The sequence below is a fragment of the Stegodyphus dumicola genome, chromosome 11, assembly GCF_044657685.1.
Source record: "Stegodyphus dumicola isolate Sdum_Otavi_A_Nest chromosome 11, ASM4465768v1".
NCBI classification, from domain to species: Eukaryota; Metazoa; Arthropoda; class Arachnida; order Araneae; family Eresidae; genus Stegodyphus; species Stegodyphus dumicola.
This window is the reverse complement of record NC_140778.1, coordinates 92,259,470-92,280,271: the sequence shown is the minus strand read 5'-3', so window position 1 is coordinate 92,280,271 and position 20,802 is coordinate 92,259,470. Positions and strand designations below refer to the sequence as shown.

The following is a 20,802-nucleotide window of genomic DNA, read 5'->3' as shown; positions in this document are numbered from 1 at the left end:
TGCTAAAAATGCCCTTAGAAGCCCATGAAATTATTTTACGGGGAACTGACCTACGGTTACCCGTACAGCTCTAGGGTACCCGTAAGCCAAATCCCGTAAAAACCCATAGAAACCAGTACAACTGTACGGATACCTGCGGACCAAATCCCCATAAAAACTCATAGATAGAAACCTGTAGGCCAAATCTCCATTAAAAAAACATAGAATAGGTGTTCTATTCCGTAGGCTAATCACCATAAAAACCAGTAGACCCATAAATAAAACCAGTAGAATCATACCGTAGCGGAGTATCCATACATAGAACAGGTATCCATACACAGAATCCCTATGAAAAACATTACATAAAAACAGACCTGTAGATCAAATGTCCATAAAAATTGTAATTATAAGCATAAACCAGCAGACGTACACATTTAACACTGAGGAAGCATATTGAACTAAATGGAGGGAAAAGCATGTAGAATAATTTTAAGTAAAATTCAGTGCGAATAAACTTAATAAAATTTTATAAATATCTAGAAGCCTACAGGCCTCTGTCCTTTTCTATGCACGTCAGTCAAAATGTATTTCAAAATATTTGTATAAATTCTCTTTACAAAATTTTAAACTCCTTTATGTAATTTTGAAAATAAAATTAATAGAAAGATAATAATCAAAGTCATGACTCACTACTGTTGAATCATATGTATATGTATATATACATGTAAGATACAAAATATGCAAGCAAACTTCTAAATTTAATTCACTATAACCTCTTTTATTTTTATTTCGGGAACTTCATCTCTCTGTCTTAGAAATAGCGGTATAAATCTAAACTACGTCATTCAAATTAATCATGTGATTTTACGTAACGCTTAATGCAGATGCTTCTTGACCATTCACCAAATCATAAACCAAAACTTAAAACTGACTCTGTTTGACTCCCTTGCCTCTACATCTGCATTACTCCTCTGCCCTTTTACGCTTGACATTCAAACTTCTGCATTTATCGGGAGATTACTTTCATTCTGTAAACATTACTCATGATAATACTTTCATTCTGTAAACACTATGTGTGACAAAACACCACAGCGGAAGGATGATAGGTTGTTTTTTCAACAGGTTGTTTTTTCAACACTGAAAAAACAAATTTGATGATTCACTTCTTTCACATTGCCGTTGATTTTATCGCTAAACCATGATTTGAAGAGCTGAATGATTTTTTTATTGAGGCCTCCGGTTACAGATAACCACACTGTCCGACTAAAATCTAATAATAGCAAGAAAAAGACGGAACAATGCGTAATAGTTATTAGAGCATTTTTTCAGTTGCGAACCCCCCTTTTTTTTTATCACTAAGGTTTTTTTTTTTTTTTTTTTTTTTTTTTCGTTCCCAGGACCCCATAATATTTAAGAAAATTTTGTGGGCCTCCATAAGCATTGTGCAAATCCGACACACGCGTGAGCGAAACCGTCAATTTTTTCGCTTGTACTGTAATACACTAGTGCAGTTTTAGGCCATTAACTTTAATTTCTAATTTTAAGACATAGAAGCTTGTACTGTAATATACTATTGCAGTTTTAGGTCATTAACTTTAATTTCTAATTTTAAGACATAGAAGCTTGTACTGTAATATACTATTGCAGTTTTAGGTCATTAACTTTAATTTCTAATTTTAAGACATAGAAGCCTGTACTGTAATATACTATTGCAGTTTTAGGTCATTAACTTTAATTTCTAATTTTAAGACATAGAACAATGCGAAAATTTTAAACAAGTAACAGACGAAATGACAGCGTCACGTGCAAAGCAAGTAAAATGAACGTTTATATTCTAAAAAGAATGCGTCGAAACGTTTTCTTTTTTTTTTTTTTTCTTTGTCTGTATTATCTTTATCTATTTTCAAGGACATTGTGTAAAAATATTTGCTAATTGCAAAATTAGCAAATATTTTACCCGCGACCCCCCCCCCCCCCCACAGTTTAAGAAACTCTGTTATATAGGATAGATCGCAGATCCATATTGAAGAGGAAGTATTCTGATTGCGTAGTATGCTAATATGTTGACTTCGTAATATCTAAAAAACTTGGCAGTCAAGGCGGTTTTAATTCCATTTTTATTTCCAGTTGACATTTTGTGGCCACGGTCGGTTGGCACTCTAGTCGTGCCTATTGACAGAGCATTTATATTTTTGATACTTTTGCGATAGGAAGACATCACATTGACCAAGCAATACAGAAGTTCAGTCTAAAGTGTGTAGTTATGCAAGATGGAAGCACACGAAGAGAAAAGTTTGGGTTTGAGTTAAAAGTCTCAGTTCCCAATTATCACGTCATCAGCATGCAGAATGGAATGATCTAGAAATGACGCAATCGAGAGAAGCTATTACGATTTATAAAACAGAGAGGGAGAATTAAAGGGTTACCGTTAGTTTAAATTATAATTTTGATTTACATATTTTTATCTTGCGTATCCCCTCCCTTCAAAGAGAGAAAGGCTTGGCGACAGAAAAGCTTTTTTAGAAGAAAGCATTACAGAATTAGCGAAACAAAGGAAAATACAATTGTGAAAAAGAAATCGCAGAATTTGATATAAATAATTTTTTATCATATAGATAAAAAAGATTTAGATATCATTTTTAACTATAAATTCAAATTGAAAATTCTATTGAAATTTAAAAGTCTTCAAGTTCATTTTTTGTGAAAATGCTGCAAAAATATGGCAGTTTTTTCAAACAGTACTTGAAAGAATTCCCAATCCTGTAAAATCTTTGCTTGAATGTCAATCATAATCAATATTTCACAGAGCTTGAAAATCTTTCGTAAAAATTGTTGTCAATGTAAGACCAAAAGTTTCTTTTACAGATTTATGAAATTTGCATTAATTGTTTATAAAATAATCCATATTTTCTTAATTGTAAAGCAATGTAAAGTGGAATTTAGATCTTAGTACATAGTAAGTAACAAAATAAACTTTGGTAAAAACTTGCTGAGGGCTGTGGAATTCTTAAATACAATTACACGTAGAAGCCTCCGTGCTTTAATAAAGGTAACTGGCTTCCAGTTTGTTCAAAATAGTAAATTAGAAATTTTGATAATAATAGTATAATATTACTTCAAATGATGTTTTAAATGAAAATTTAATTATATTATAGCACTTTGAAATTTTTTGCGATTTTATAGTGTTAATGGATGTGCTTGAAATTTTTATATATGAAAAGTTTTAAAAGCCCTTTCCTAAACAGATTTAATTATGAAATTTATTTCCTTATTTTATATTCAGAGAATTATACGGTTCATATTATTATTGTAGGGCAATGTAGAATTGTATATGTCTTACATTTTAATATTTGCATATTTTTTCCAGTTCAATTAACTAGTTTGAAGATTTTTTATGGCCATAAGTTTTAAATGTAAACTTTGATATTTTATGTGATAAAACTGCTCCATTATTATGATGAGAGTGTTTTATTATTGATAAAATGACTTGGTGGAAGTTGCAATGGATTCGCGGTCGGAGAGGACTGCATCATAACTTGAAGACTTTGCTGTGTAAGTTAGTAAGATGTAGTTAGCTAAGTAGTTAGTAAGATGACACTGGAAAAACACACATAACAGTAAATTTCACACATAATTTTATTCCTGAATGACAATGCACATTATCACTTTTGATGCACTACACGCCTTCCAATTTTTGAAAAGCTTACATCTTAAACAATTGACGAATTTAGAAAAATAAACTCTAAAAGGCTAGCGGCAATGTAAAGCAGTGACACGAAGCAAGAGAATGGACGGAAGAGAAGGAGTTGACTGACTGACTGTTTGTGTATTGCCAGAATGCAGCACATGGCCGCTTGTCCGGCTCCATAAATTGCCATGAAGGCACGTCGCAGTAGTACAATCTTCAGTTAAGAGAGGTAGGTGGTAAAAAGGGGCCAACATCGCAGACCAAGCAAGGAGACGATCATGGACAGACGGGTAGTGTGAAAGTCATCAGTGTAAAGGAGTTGGAACGCATTTGCCCTTTTTATACCATATTCCATTTCATATCACATGACACTTGGGTTTGGGTTTCATTGGTAAGTGCGCATTAGAACTATAAGAAGAAAAATGTATTGTTATTACTTTTAGAATGAAACGGAAGTTAAAGGGCTATTAATTTATTATTTGAAAGCTAGATTTTATATTTTTCATAATGAGTTTGTTAAAGTGGATATGCCCAAATAGCTGGATATGTGTGTACTACAAGAAAGCTGTGGGGTGTTCCAGTTTGTGTAAAATAAGAAAAATTTAAAATGTAATAATAAAAGTAATAATCATAATTTCAATCATGGTATTACAAATGATAAAGCATTACTTATAAATGTGAAACTTAGTATGGTGTGAAATTTTTTAAGATCTATGATTATTCGTAATAATTTGTTGGTATATAAAATCTTTATAACTGTGATATGGTGTGTAAAAAGTTTTGGAAATCTTTCCCTGAAGTATCAGGATTGTGATGAGAATATTCCAGAAAAAAAGAGTTTTTTACAGATTGGACTCAAATCTTAATAGGACTTAAAAATGTGCAATTATTTTAAAAGAAGATAGTGTTTAAAATTATTATTGACTTCAAAATTTTAAGACTTCTAATTTTTACTTGTTCAAAAGTTAATCTTATGTTTGGTATTTTCAAAATTACATTTCTGATATTTTGCTGCTCTAATGCTCTTTCTCTCAAAAAGGCTTCCCTATCGCTCCGCCTTTTTCTTATGAAAGGGGAATGGGAATGTGGTCCTACGGTCTCTACGGTGTGATTGATAAAACTGGTGATAAAAGTCACCAAATATAAGCATTAAATATCTCTGATTGTTACAATTAGTATCTTTCTAGCTTCATTTCTGAAAAATTATTCTTTAATTCCCTGTACATAACTCCATTTCTTCAACCGCCTGAACTGCAGTGACCATCTTAAGTGAAGTTAAATATATAGCAGATTAAAATTAAATTATTTTATACATTTCGAATACTAAAAACAATCGAATGCCGTAGTTGAGATCCTACGACCCAGTTTCGATCCAAAATCAATTTTTCTAAAAAAAAAAAATTTCAAGTACTTCCTATTTAGAAGTTGAAGCCCTGCGTAGGATGAATATCGATTTTCGAGTTTTGTTATAAGATATGGAAAGAGGGAAAATTTACTTTAATTTTTTTCTATTCAACGATGTGTGCTCGTAGAAGGTTTCTGCAGAGTAATTTCCTCAAATATTGATTCTAACGTATGCATCCAGTTATAAAATGTCAAAAAAGTACACAGTTTGGTAAAAACTTCTGCCCAGTGATTGAGAGTATTCTGTAAAGAACAAACTATAACATTTTATGTATTCAAGTAACGTACAATGTTTATATAAATAGCTGATTGTAGAACTGCAATCATTAGGTTTTTTATGTTGGAGACGTGAAATTATGCAATGTCCTTGCCGGAATTCAAACTACAGACCTCCTGAATGCGAGTCGAGTATGCTTCCAGTTACAAGCCGGCAAGCGCAGAATCTGCAGTTTCAGGAATCAAATGATTAAAAGTGATAATAAGATATTAAGAGCGAATTTCAGTTCTCTCTCCTACACTGAAGTTTCCGCACCTGTTATCTCTCGATTCCTGACTGTTATTGTCACTAGTCTTTAACCATGCTTATTATTTTTTCAATTTTGAAGGAACAATTAGAGCGTGCATTTATTAATCTGTTTAGGACTAACAGTTATCGTTCCCTCCTTTTTTTGCAGTATTTAATGTTTTAAAAGTGGTATGGTAGGGATTAATAGACCTGGCAACGATCTGAAAATTTTTTATGTAAATATGTACTGCGTTATTTTCTTTTCGGGCCAGTTCGAATTGCAAAATGTGTCTAACCAACTCGTTAAGATAAATTAAACTTTTAAACTCTGGTATTTCGGCAACCTTTGAACACTGGTATGGTATTTCGATCTGAATTCCAGTCCCCGCAGCCTGGCTGGCTGCATGAATGTTTTTCTGTTTTTCTCCATCTGCAACGCGAATGCGAACCATTTGAACCTAATGAAGACGATTTACTTACAACATGTGTTCTTCCAGGCAAGTCGAAAGGATTCCTCATTTTAATACATAACTTTAAAAAAATATTTCATTTAGAAGCATAATAAACTAAAATATATTGCCACGCACAAATTATATTATTAAGATACGTTTGTATTTAGAAGGGGCTAACTTGCTTATGTTAAAATAAATAAAAGAAATATTATGATTGAGAGGAGTGCCTATCACACTTCTTCAGGATTTCGAAAAATAATTTCTCTACCATATATACATTTGATTTCCCCAGATTTAAAATTATTTGATATGTATATAAAATGCAAGTATTGGTGCATACTTATATTTTTTCTTTAGCACTGTAAAGCAGAGGTTCCCAAACTTTTTTGACCCATGGAGCCCTTTTCATAGTCAAAACTTTACCACAGATCCCCAAGTGTAAAAGCTACATGAATGCATAGTATAAAAATTACAAATTAAAAATCATTTTGTTGAAGAAGCATTTATTGAAATTATAATTTTTATTAAAAAAAATTAATGACTACGATGAACATGATGAGGAGTTATGAGTGCATTTATATCCGGCTAAATGTTTATGAGTAGCAACCGCAAATCCCCACGAGCACTAAAATGTCTAGTCGGTTTCTTTTTTTGTGTGATGAGGTTCATAACGTCACTGAATCCACGTATGACCAAATGAGAAGATGGGAAAGCGATCAACAAATTCTGCATAAATACCCATAATGCAGGATATAAAATTGGGATCTGTTTTTGTAACCAGAATTAGTGATATCCTTGTTAAAACACTGGTTTAAGTTCCTCATTTGTGGATATTTCAATAAGCTACTTCTGTATTAGTATGGATTCATCTGTGTTTTGGGATCTGAGTTTGCCCACGCGCAAAAGGGTTCGAAAACCAGTCGGGAATACCTAAGTGAAGAATATCTTCAAATCTTTGGTTCAGGTCTGCATGAAGAGCCGTTAGGTGTTGACAGTCAGCAAGCAAATCTTCATCTCTATTTTGCAATTTCGAAAGATTTGGAAACTGAGAACATTCTCATCTTCCCAAGTTTTGTTTGTACAGAAAACGTTTTGCAACAAACACAAATTCAGTTTTGATTAAATTTTATTGGTCACCTTATAGTTTCAAATTAGTTCAATTAAATTTGGCAAATAAATCAGTCATATAAGTTATGTCATTTTTTTCTGTTAATTAAATTAATTAATTAATAATCGCAAATCATTGTCTTGCTTTCCAGAAATTTCAACATTCAATCATATTATTTTGTTGTTATATTGTTGTTAGCATGTTGATGGAAATTGAAAGGTCTTCATCTGTAAGGAGCTGATGGTGTAGCTACGATTGTTGGGGTTGTCAGGAAAGTGAAGTTGTACGGAGCAGGGGTATTAAAGATAAATTTATTGAAGTAAATTGAGCAATATTAAGTTTTGGTAATAACTTTGGAACAAGTTATACACACCACTGTTAGTGCAAGTAACAAATTAGTGGAAATAAGTTTTGCCAATGTTCATTCACAAAAGGTATTACCTAACGCTCAGTACTTAAATAACATACTGTATTTTAACCCCCACCTATATTTTACTCAGGACGTAAAAATCGATGCTACGTAATTTATTTATTGTTATTTAAATTTATATAACGATAAAAATGGATCACAATTTTATTATTTTATATTAAACCTTGCGCGGATCTCTTGACGTTTCTCAGAGACTTCTAAATCAATTAAAATTTTTCCACGGACCCTCTGGATGATACCTGAGACACTTGGGTCCGTAGGGGGCAACTTTGGGAACCCCTGCTGTAAACGAGATGAGATATTACTTTTAAGGCTACTATTCAGTGAAGACGTTCCGTCAAGTTAACATCTTTTATTAACGGGTGGTAAAAGAAACTTATTTGTAGCTTTTGATAATTTCTGCCCGTCTCTGATTATTCCTGCCCTCTTGCCCATTGTATCTCAACTGTTGACATCTGGCAACGTGTTAGTAAATTCTGCGTGAAATGAAGTGAAGTTATACCTTTGTTTATATTTTTACTTTGGTGAAATATTGCTTGCGATGGTAAATAATTTAATATTCTGCATATATGAATTATAAATATCAGATAACGTATTCTTTTTCATTGTATTCATATCACTTCTAAATCATTCAACTATGCTTGAGTTTGTTATATAATTTTATAATACACTTAAATAAAATATGCTATAATGGAACTTACCATCCAACGTTCTGCCGGTTGGACAGAATTTTCGGAAAAGAAGCATATTGACGGAGCTAATGTTCTTTTTAAACATTTATATTGTTATATAATACAAGTGTAGTTAGTTTTGATACATTAATATAATAGTTCAGCTATAAAGCGAAGTAAAAACATTACATTTTCATAAATGTACCGGTACGCAATTTTAAAAATGGAATGTATTACTTCCGAACTCGACTTGCAAAAATGATCTGATACTGATGCCTCTTTTGAAGTCAACCCAGTTAAATTATTAAAATACTAAATAAATTTTATGTTTTATCGTCTGACATTTTTTTTTAGGGTAGTTCAGAATTGTATTTACATTTAATAAATATCCAGTTTTACCTGTCATAAATTTAATAAGAATGATCTTATTAGAATAAATTATATTACTTCCAAACGCCATCGTACACTTTCTATTCCTTCTAATCAAAATTGGGAAGCGTATTTTCTAAAAGCTTTTTTGGGATTATTGTTAATTTTGTAAATGTAATTGTGTCCTTTTTTTGGTATGGATTCAGGATTGTGATAGGTGAAGAATTCAATGTTTTTCCCCCCGTGGAGTGATCTGTTTGCCACCCCCTCTCAGGGCACATAAAAAAAATTACAAAATATGAAAATGATGTGTAGAAAAATAAATGCACTGCTTTTATTTTTGAATTAACTTTATTTTGGTATTTTGAAGTACTATTACTCCCTTTTTTTTTCTGTTTGTTTGCAAAAATATTGATAGACAGTATAGTGAGACTTATTAAATGTGAGGCATTAATTTTAAGATCTTAGGTGTTTCTGAATGAATTTATATCCAGGAAAATTCCTTTGAGAACAGGTAACATTTGCAGCAGTTGTGAGGAAGAGTTGTATAAAGTTAGCAGAAAAGTTTTACAATATTTGGAACTGCATTGTGGAGATTATATTTTAGAATAAACAGCAAAGGTTAAAATATCTGTCATTCCACATTTCTAATTCATTTTCCAAATAGAAATAGAATTCTGAAATTTTTATTTGGTCTGAGTAAGGAATGTATCCTTATTTATGTTAACATAAATGAACTGACATTTATTCTTTTCATGTAAAAGTTTTATAAAGTAAGTTTTGATTCAACTTACAGATATAACATTCTCAGATTAATGAAACTGCTGAAATGCCTTATATTTATTAAATGAAAGGGGGGGGGATAAAAGTGTAAGAGTCATAATGAAAGTGAATTTATATGTTGATGGCTACATTAAAAGCAAAATTTCAACAATTAAGTTAAAGTGAAAAAAGTGGACAGAATTTCTTGTAATGAAATGATATATTTTTTTGGGGGGGGGAGAGGTTAGAGGATATAGGAGTAGAATTTAAACAATATTTTATATATTGCTGTATTTAAAACTTATACTTTTTCAGTACTTAATATATGAATATTTTTTTTTTTCAGTATTCAGTTATCTTCAAACAAGAGCAAGGTAAATATATTATTTAAAATTTATTTTTTACTTTAAAGTATTGTATTATGTGGTTTTTTATTTGATGTTATATTTTAATGAATTTAGGCTTTGAAAGAAGACTGTAAAAATGTAATTTAGAAAAGAAACTAAATTATGAAAAAATTGTAATGATATGTTTTCTGATTCCTAGCCCATGATGATAGCATCTGGTGCTGTGCTTGGAGAAAAGGAGTGCATGATGGTCTCAACCATATTGTGACTGGGGGTGTTGATGATATGGTTAAATCTTGGAAATGGTGAGAAATCTGTATGCTTTTTAAATTTACTAAGAATGCATAAAATTTCTTTCAAAATATCTCTATGTAGGATATTTAGATAGGGTGTCTATGGATTATACTTTCTTACATATCAGTCATAAATATATATAGAAAGTACATCTAAAATCTGTCAAGTTTGAAATATGATCGATCATTGCAAAAACAAAGAAAAAGACAGAAAACAGAAGTAGACACTTACATGAATTTTTTGTGTGCCATTAAATGCATATTTGGACTTCCAGACCAATTTTTCTGAACCTGTGGTACATGTACCCTTGGGGGTATATCATGACATAGTCAGGGACGTAAAAAAATGATCAGTAATGGCAGTAATGTGCCCAATATCATTGATGCTGTCAAGTGAAATACTGATAGGTGCTTTTTCTTTAACCTACATGTACTGAGCCAAAATTACCGTCTACTGTCCCAAGGCAAACAATAGGTACACATAAAAAAAATGTTATTAACATTTTTATTTCTCTATAAAACAACAATAGCAAAACAAAAAACACTGATAATATAAAACATTATTCCAAATTATTAAATAACAAAGCTCGAATAAAATATATTTAGAATGCCTCGCCCCTTTTTTTTCAAATAGACAAACATGATGGAAAACAATGGAAATGTCGTATAGAAATTGGACTTTTCTATGTTTACTTTTGACAAATTCATTAATAAGATTTTCAATATCCAGCTGCTTTAAATCAGCTGCTCAGACTGTATAGAACGGATAGCAAGATTTTCTAATTGCTTCTAGCTGATTACTTCTAATCAGCTAGAAGCAATTAGAAAGTAGAGAGATCTAAGTAATACTTTATTAACTTAAATTTAGAAAATGATCCATCAGCTGTAGGTATTGAATTGATTGAAATTGGTATAGACTTTAGTAATGGCATAGACACAGAAATTGGTATAGTTAATATACTTAGTATAATCATAATGTGTGAAAATGAGCAAGTTAAGTTGTTTATTGTAATTCAGTGTTTTTTCTACAAATGTCACATTTTTGTTGCAATTTTGCTGAAATTTTAATTCATGCCTTCTACATCTTTTTTGTCAGTTAAAGCTTCTTCAAGTTTTTTACAAAATTTAAATTGATCTTGATCAAGAGTACTTGCCAATCAGTCAGTATTCCACAAAAATTTGAGAACATCAGAATGAGAGGATAACAGCTCATATCTTTAATTTACAGATGAAAGAGTAATGTCTAGCATTTCAAAAAGGAAACAACTGACTTTAAATTCGTATTCTTGGTTTTCAGTTGGCTGATGTTAACTTTATTTCTTTAAAAAGATATTCAGATTTTTTAAACTTTCGCAAGGATTTGGAGTACTGAATTTTTTGGTTTGCAGAATATTGGTAACAACATCACTTAGCATCTTACTTAGTATCTTGTACCACATCATACTTCTTTGTACACTAACATGCATACAAACTCATAATTTTAAATTTCTTTAACATGAGAAGTAGCCAGATGTTTTGTAGTATCATCAAAATTATTTCCAGACAGAATTTCATAAAAAGCATGGTAAATTTCGCCTAACTGGAATCTTAGAGGAGTTATTGTATCAGTTTTGGTAGGCTATCTGCTATGTGACAAAAGTTTTAACATTAAATTTGAAATGTTACTTTTCAAAACAGACCATTGATTGGTTAAGGCAGGGGGATATGTTGCTCTTGAACAATTGGGGGAAAAAAAAAAAAAAAAGTATGCTAAAGGTACTGACTGGACTTCAGACCATTCTTTTATGATAAGTTTCAAACTGTGACTACAGCATGGTGCAAATATTGCTCACAAATTAATGTCTAAAATTCTTTTTTTATACGCTTTGATGTTAACTCTTAAAATTAGAACTATTGTTGTATCTTTGTCCATGAATATTATGAATATCTAAACTATAATTTTCTAATTCAAGTTTTCAGCAAAAAGTTGATTAAACCTTCACCTCTTATATCACTTATAGGATGGAATGACAAAAAAACATACTTAAACACTAAATTCATTATTTTTTGAATTAACATTTCTTATGCAGAAAAAATTTGCTTCTGGTGGCTCGTATCAGGAGTACATTTAAGTAATATAGAAAAATATTTCCCTTTTTTAACTTAATTAAAAATATTAGTTCTTATATTATCACCTTTAATTTAATCATTTAATTTTTAATTTTATCTCTGAGATAAAGTGGCAATATTGTTTCGAGATCTCTTAATATGTATAGACATGACTAGGTCAAATTTTGCTATTATTTCAATATATTTAAAAAAATTGCCATTATTTCTATTCTTTAGAATAATTGGTTAATTGGTAATAAATCAGTTAATGAAAGATTTTATTTTGATATTTATTTATATCTTAACGATACAAATTATTTTATTTTGATCATAGTTATTACATTTTTATATTACATTTTGTAAATATAATAGTAAATAGAATTATAAAAAGAAAAGGCAAACATCAAACGTTAAAATAGAATAGTTTTAGTTAATACAAAACGTGAAATCTGGAATGTTCATTTGATATTATTTCTTCAAAATTTGGATCCAAATCACTTGTAGCAATCCTTAATACCGAGTGTAGATTTTCGTCAGTAATTTATGATTGATACTTATTTTTCATGTAAATCATTAACGAAAAAGTTCTTTCACAAATATATGTTGAACGAAATAAAACTAGGTATTTTTGAACTATGTTCAAAATGTTTGAAATGCTCTCTACTCAAAGCCGTAGAAAACACTCAACTCATTTGAGTGAAAATTTTCTTTTAATAAATTATTTGACTGTAAGTCAATTAATTCTAGTTGAATTTCAACAGGAGCTTCTTGCACGTCAAAATTTAAAGGTTGACTAATTAATGACAAAGGTTTTTTAATAGCTTTGAAATCTTGAAATCTTTGGAATTCAGGATGCAGCTCTTGTATTATTGCTCTATATTTAAGAAAATCAGTATTTTTCAATGATTCTCGTCGTGATTGTAATGAAGGGAAATGATTTAGTAATTTCTTATTAAAGTTTTTAGCAAATAAATTGAGTTTTATCATGAATGCTTTGACGTTTGAGTGCGATTATTGAAAGCGAATTGGTTTTTCCCTTGTAGATTTATATTTAGTTCATTCAAATATTTTACAATATCTACTGTAAATGAGAAATCATGTAGCCATGCCTCATTTTGCAATTCAGGAAAATCATGTAGTTTTTTTTTTTTTTTTTATCGACAAGGAGGATACTATTTCATCAAGTAAATATTGAAACCTGTCCGAAACTTTATCGATGCTAAGCCATTGTACTTCAGTGTTATAAGGAATTTTGTAAAAGTCACTTTCAATTTCTTTCAAAAATTCAACAAACTGTCGATGATTTAAGGATAAAATTCACAACTTTTGTCACAACAGTAACGACGTGATTCAATTTCAAGACTTTTCTGGATAACAGTTCTTGATGAATAATGCAGTGTAAAAATAATATATCCTGTTCTGGCTGCAACTTTTACTTTGTCGCTGATTCGTTTTAGTAAACCCACATTTGTCCCTGTTAAAGTAAGACAGCCATCCGTAGTGATGCTTACTATTTTGTTCCAAGTTAAATTTACTTTAACTAAACACTCTTCAACAGCGATAAAGAAGTCTTCACCGGTAGTTGTATCTTTCATTGGATGACTAAGAAGTTCCTCGCTAATTTCACATTTCTTGTTAATACCTCGGAAAAATATTGATAATTGACTTGTGTCAGTAATATCGCAGGACTCATCTAAAGCCACAGAAATCAACAATTAAAATATAAATATAAAATCAACAATTTTTGTTCTTAGCTCGTCAAGTACATTTTCTGCAATATTTTCGATCCGTCGTACAATTCTTCTTCTCGAAAGGCTTACATTTTCAAAAAAAGGGTTTCTTTTCAGAACAACATATCTCTGACACTTGTATCGTGCATTGTTTAACAAATTCTGCTTCAGTAAAAGGTTTACAGAACTTAGCAATTTTGTGTGCAACAGCATAACTTGCTTTTGTGGTAAATTTCTCGATATTACTTTGTTTGGTACATATTTTGTTGCTTATTCAAGTTTTTTGTCATGTTTTCTGCTGTACTTTGAAGTTCTTTTAAAGAAAGTGATGCGTATTTTGGATGTTTTGATTTAAAATGCCTGTTTAAATTGTATTCCTTGAAAACAGCAATTGTTTCCTGGCAAATTAAACAAATTGCTTTCTTATCAATGTTTGTAAAAAGGTATTTTACTGTCCATGCTTCATTGAAATTTCTGCACTCCAAATCAACTGTTCTTTTTCTAGATTGACTCATTTTACAAAGGCCTACAAATAAATAATTTAATTATTACAATAAAATAATATATATATATTATTAAGAAATAAGACATATATATAAGAGATTAAATAAGATATATTTTAAGAGGATGTTATGGCATATAAGAGATTAAAAAAATTGCATGCAGAATTTTTCAACGGGCTGGATAAAATAAGCAAAAGGGCCGGCTTTTGTCCACCTCTGGTCTACTCTAACAGAATAATTTGTTACTCGAACCAAAAAAGCCAAGTTTTGTTCAGCTAAAACTTGGATTGTATAAATTATTCTTCAATGACGCTGCACCAGTGTTTAGTTTAACTTTTTAATAAATTTTACATTTCAGAATCTACGGTTCGATTAGTTTTAAATTTTTCTTATCAATCTGACCATAACGTAATTAATGAATGTAGAAAAATTTTTCATGAATTTTCAAATGTTCACGTAAGTGATGCCAAACATTGAAACCATCGTGGTTACATAATTTAAAGGATTATGGATTCATTGAATATTTAACAGCAGAAACAGAAAACTAGATTGTTTTCTTAATGGAATATAGTGTCCGATTTTGCTGAAACTTTCAGTCATTTGACAAATTCGAGTTAAGTATATATGAAACAAATTAAATCCATTTTTGTCTTTAGGATATATACTTTTATTTTGATAATACATAGGATCATTTTTTTTAAATAATGCTTAGGACCTAAGTTGGAGATAATAGTAATATACTTGGCCAAAGACCTGGATCATTAGAGAGGGGCAAAGTGTCTTTGGATTATTCATCTTGCTTACTCGAACTTGATTGTACTGATAGAAATGTATGAGAACTTTAATCTAACAGAAAACATATAATAATAATAATAGTGTGCCATTTCTAGAACTTGGCTACTTCACTATCTTCTGTTATTTGTGTACTTTGATATGTTAACAATTCAGGCTCATTTTTTTAAACAAGTGACTCCCAATTGATATGAAGTATTGGAACCATTTGAAGAATAAATAAATGCTCTGGTAAAAAGAAACAAGCAGTAAACAGTGTCGCTTCCTCACTAAGAAGGAGAAAAAAGGAATTTTCATTATTTTCTTTGCAAGCAAAACTTGCACTTGTGGCATCATTTGAGCATCTAGCTGCTTTCCCCCCCTCCCATGAACGTATTTGTATTTGTTTGATCCTTATTTTTGTTTAAATGTAGAATTTGTACTTATCATTTTTTAATTAAAAAATCAAAGTTATATAACTTGTTCTCATTTAGATATTAATGTTTTATAATAAAGAATTGGTCCCCATCATTTTAAAATTTGACTTTGTATTGTGTTCTTTGATATACCAAAAGTTGTCAAAAAATTCATTTTATGCACAGCCTCAATTTTTAGACATTTTAAAAACTTTTAGAAATTTGTATTAAAAAAAATTGAATCTCTGTCCAGGTGTCCTAGCTCAATTATCAATGTTTTTTTAACATAGAATTTGTTCTTATCATTTTTATTAGAAAAAAATTTCTTAATTTTAAACATATCTTTTTTAATTCTTTACTTTATATACTTTCATATCAGAAAAATTTCATTTCCTTTTTGTTATCCTTAAGTTGTCCTTGTATGTGCATTTATTAAGTACTTGTATAGCTACATTTTGCAGCATAGCATACAGTGGAGACATGATAAATTAGTGCTAATTCTGGTGGTATTTAAATAATGAGGGTCAAAATAATAAATAAGTACCAATTTTAGTTAAGAAAGTGGGGGATTCATATTTTTTCTTATTTTTCAATATATGTTTTGAGCAGCATGCAATGTTTTCTGGATGTATATTTTTCATTTTTTAAGTTTTTATCTTTTTTATCTTTTTTAAAAATATATAGTGTATTTTATATGATATAGGGATGAAGAAAAATTAGATCTTCGTCATGTTTTTGAAGGCCATGCTTTGGGTGTAGTGTCAGTAGACATTGACCATGAAGGTTCAGGTAATAATATTTAACATTTTAATGGTTTACAAATCAAGTACCAATGTAAATTAAATATTATTACTGTTGTTGCTGTAATTATACAATTTTTCATATAATATAATCCTAGTATCTATACAAACAATATTTCATGATTTTTACCTTGCTCATTTTAATGTCCTTCAGTTCATTGTGAAAGAAGATATGGAGAAATCATGTAAAATTTTTAATTTTACAGTGTTCTTTTATTTCTCCACCTTAGGTTTTATTTTATACATACATTTAATGTAAACATTACTTGTATTAAAAATATAAATTACTTATGTAATTTTACTCAATTTGGGGAACAGGATTCTTTCATGTAGCATAGTGTACAACTAAATAGGTACAAATAAATACAGTACAAAGTCCAAAATCCGGACGTCCATTATCCGGAATGATCTAAAATCCAGACCTCAAAACCACCAACAAAATTTTTCTCGTAGGCTTTACACATGTGCATTTGATTTCCCCCTCCGCGCATAATAAAATATCTGGAGAGTCCCGGTTCTTAACCCTCTGACTGCTCAATTTGTGGACCGAAATCGCTTCAAAAATTGTGTAATTTTTTTTTTTTTTTCAAATTTTAAATCTATATATATTGGAGAATTGAAAAATGCATTTTTTCTTTCTAGAAAATATTTTTTATATAGATTTTTATCATAAGAAACTAAATTGCCAGAAATACCAATTTTTAAATGTTATCACCAAAAAAATTTTTTTTAAATGTGAATAACAAATCAGTTATTCTTAATTCAAATAGCCCTAAATGTAATCTTTGGGTCTATGAGTATGATCAACAAAATCTATTTTTAGTGTATGGAAAGAAATTTTTGGTAAATTTGTCCTCGTCAACATTTTAGCACATTTAACTTAAATCTGTAATCATCGTCAAGTGTAATGTCAACATAAAAGGTTACCATACTCCTTTATTATTCAATTACTAACATAAAAAATTGTTTAGGCATTGCTATATAAGTCATTACTCAAGTTGTCATGTTTTGATAAATATGCGGTGATGAGAGGAAAGTATAATAAATAATGATTCGCCAGGTTGGCGTCAGATCAGCGATGTATCTTTGCGGAATGTTTCGGTTTGAGGTGTGTGCCAAGAAGCAGATAACACAGCAATGGAACCAAATTACTGATCATATAAATTTATGCTAAAATGTTTGTTTCTTCAATAACAAGGTATTTTATTTAGTGTCAAATTGAAATTATCGGGACTCTCACAATGGTTTATTATGTGTGGAGACGCATAATAAACCCTCATCATCAAATGCATCAAATGTGCATGCGTAAAGCCTAGAAGAAAAATGTTGTTGGTGGTTTTGAGGTCATTTTGGATAATGGATATCCAGATTTTGGACTTTGTACAGTATTTTTAATTTTGATTTGATTTGTTGTAGATATTGTGTTAAACCTCTTATACTCAGTTCTAATTATTAATATTGTTGAGGAATTGTCTTGCTTTGTCTCCAATTATCTTTTAAATTTAGATGCTTTAATTTATATATATAAATGTATAAAATAAAGTGTGGTTGTAGGAATTGAATAAACAGCCTATTTGCATTGGTAACTGTTAAGTCAATCTCATTTTGTAACTGTTTATAAAATTTGGCAACAAATTTTACTTTCCTAAGCCTAAATTGTGTCAACATTATTTTCTTTGGCTCAGACCACTACATAAAGGGAAAGTGCTCAATAATGTTGGAATAAAAACTAATATACAGTCAAAAGTCGTTAATCCGGACTCGTCAGGACTTCGGCGATTCCGGATTATCGATTTTTCTGGATTATAGATCATCAGTTTAAATCTCGTAAGATGGCATGCAGAAATTCTAAAATTAAAAATATGAAACTGTAATTTATGAAATAAAGAACAATTATGATCTAAAGGGTATCAAAATTTACAAAAAAAAAAAAAAAAAAAAAAAAAAAGCTTAATATTTATTTGTTTACTTTATTAAACATTTCTCTCAATGTAAGTTGTTTAAGTTGCTTCATTTTATGTGATAATACTTTCTCTTTAATTCTATAAAAAGACATAATTTCTTGTTCAGTAACAAAGTTCCGCTGTTCAAGTCCCGTTAATTGCTGTGCCGAGAATACCGAATAACTTGTCAATCGAAATTTTTTCGTTTTCACTAACCTCTCTGTCACATTCTTCATGTCTTTATCCATTTTTTGCAGCAATTCCACTTTTTGTTTGTTGGACATCGAAATATACTTTCGTTTTGTAGATCCTTTGGAAGTTCCAGCATCGGAAATTCTATTTGACATAATCGAAAGTTCAAGTTTACTTTTATAAAATTGCTCTTACAGTCTGCAAAAAATAATAAGTGGGATCCAATTCGAAGATTAAGGAACAACGCAATCATTAACATTAACTGAAATAGATAATTAGATAATTTTAGCTTACACCGTCTGTTATACTGCAGGCAAAAACGTATTCTGCACTAGCGCACACGCATATGCGCAGTAGTCAAGGTCTTACGCGCACGCGTGAAACGCCTGTGCGCATGTGCCGACGCGGCGCATGCGCAGAAAGTTTTTAGCTTTAAGGTCCGGATTATGGGTGTCCGAATTAACGACTTTTGACTGTATTTTTAATTCGAAGATGCTAATGTTTTGAAAAAGACCATGCTATTTTTATTTCCATGTGTACTAAAAGGATAATATATATATTTTATTTTTACTGTTTTAACAGTTGTTTAGTTTTTAATGTAATGCTCCAGAAAATAATTTTTTATATAAGAAAAAGATTTCAGACTCCTTAAATTTGAAAGCACAATTATTCTGCAGTATCTTTTTTATCCTTTCTTGTGAGTTAAGTATGTAAAAATGAGTTTAAGGAAGAAAATTAATCTGATTTACCCTTGAGTGTATGTTTAGTTTAAGGACTGAATCAGTAGACAACTGTTCTTGGGTTTGACTGGTAAACTTGAGTCACCATCAGTATTTTACTCACTCAATCATGTGACTACGCTAATGGTTATTGTATAACTTAATAGGTATTAGAAATGCCTTTGTGTGTTGCTACAGTACCTTGTATGCAATAAAAGCCCAAGTGTCCGACACTTAGCTGACCGGAAAGCTCAAGTGCTGAAATATTTTAGAATTTTAGGAATTTCTCCCCCCTCTCTCTTCCTGGAAAAAAGGAGGAAAGCAAGTAGGAGACTTGTAACACCGACAACAAATATATCTAAGAAAACATGAGCCACCTCATCAGATGTCATCACTGAGAAGGTATAATTAGGACTTCTGGAAGAAGGAATGTATCCCATCATTTTTAAGCTAAACTATTCCTCATTATTTCCACCAAAGTCTTGGAACTGAACACACCTTATTGTGCCTAAGGTGCATAAGCAGATGTTACAGCAGTCCCGTGTACAAAATTTTAACATGTTACAGTTAACCATTTTTGAGTCATGAATAATAATAATAATTAAAAAAAAAAAAAAAAAAAACTTTGAGCAAAGTGCCCTTTCTTGCATGACCAGTTGCAATAAAATAGAAAGGTACACAACTAGATGTTATAGAAGTTTCGTACAAAAAATTTGGTTCTAGGGTTTATCGTTTTTGAGTTATGCAAAATACAGTCAAAAGTCGTTAATCCGGACTCGTCGGGACTTCGGCGATTCCGGATTATCGATTTTTCCGGATTATAGATCATCAGTTTAAATCTCGTAAGATGGCATGCAGAAATTCTAAAATTAAAAATATGAAACCGTAATTTATGAAATAAAGAACAATTATGATCTAAAGGGTATCAAAATTTACAAAAAAAAAAAAAAAAAAAGCTTAATATTTATTTGTTTACTTTATTAAACATTTCTCTCAGTGTAAGTTGTTTAAGTTGCTTCATTTTATATGATAATACTTTCTCTTTAATTCTATAAAAAGACATAATTTCTTGTTCAGTTACAAAGTTCCGCTGTTCAAGTCTCGTTAATTGCTGTGCCGAGAATACCGACTAACTTGTCAATCGAAATTTTTTCCTTTTCACTAACCTCTCTGTCACATTCTTCATGTCTTTATCCTTTTTTTGCAGTAATTCCACTTTTTGTTTGTTGGACATCGAAACATACTTTCATTTTGTAGATCCTTTGGAAGTTCCAGCATCGGAAATTCTATTTGACATAATCGAAAGTTCAAGTGTACTTTTATAAAATTAGCTCTTACAGTCTGCAAAAAATAATAAGCGGGATCCAATTTGAAGATTAAGGAACAATGCAATCATTAACATTAACTGAAATAGATAATTAGATCATTTTAGCTTACGCCGTCTGTTATACATTAAACGCGCAGGCGAAAATGTATTCTGCACTTGCGCACATGCATATGCGCAGTAGTCAAGGTCTTACGCGCACGCGTAAAACGTCTGTGCGCATGTGCCAACGCGGCGCATGCGCAGAAAGTTTTTAGCTTTGAGGTCCGGATTATGGGTGTCCGAATTAACGACTTTTGACTGTACAT

At 30.6% G+C, this 20,802-nt stretch overlaps 1 protein-coding gene across 2 annotated transcripts in view; it reads left to right on the top strand.

Moving 5' to 3' along the window:
* Positions 1-7,997: 7,997 nt before the first annotated feature.
* LOC118200634 (uncharacterized) overlaps positions 7,998-20,802 on the top strand; it is a 54,589-nt gene continuing 41,784 nt past the window's right edge. Inside the window, exons 1-4 of one of the 2 annotated variants that reach the window (XR_004760120.2) lie at positions 7,998-8,110; positions 9,715-9,742; positions 9,915-10,020; positions 16,220-16,305. Coding sequence is in view for 1 of the 2 variants with exons in the window: in XM_085826995.1 (XP_085683121.1) it covers positions 8,108-8,110; positions 9,715-9,742; positions 9,915-10,020; positions 16,220-16,305 (223 nt within the window). In the remaining variant the exon portion in view is untranslated. The remainder of the gene's footprint in view (positions 8,111-9,714; positions 9,743-9,914; positions 10,021-16,219; positions 16,306-20,802) is intronic. The other variant, XM_085826995.1, reaches the window with a different exon arrangement.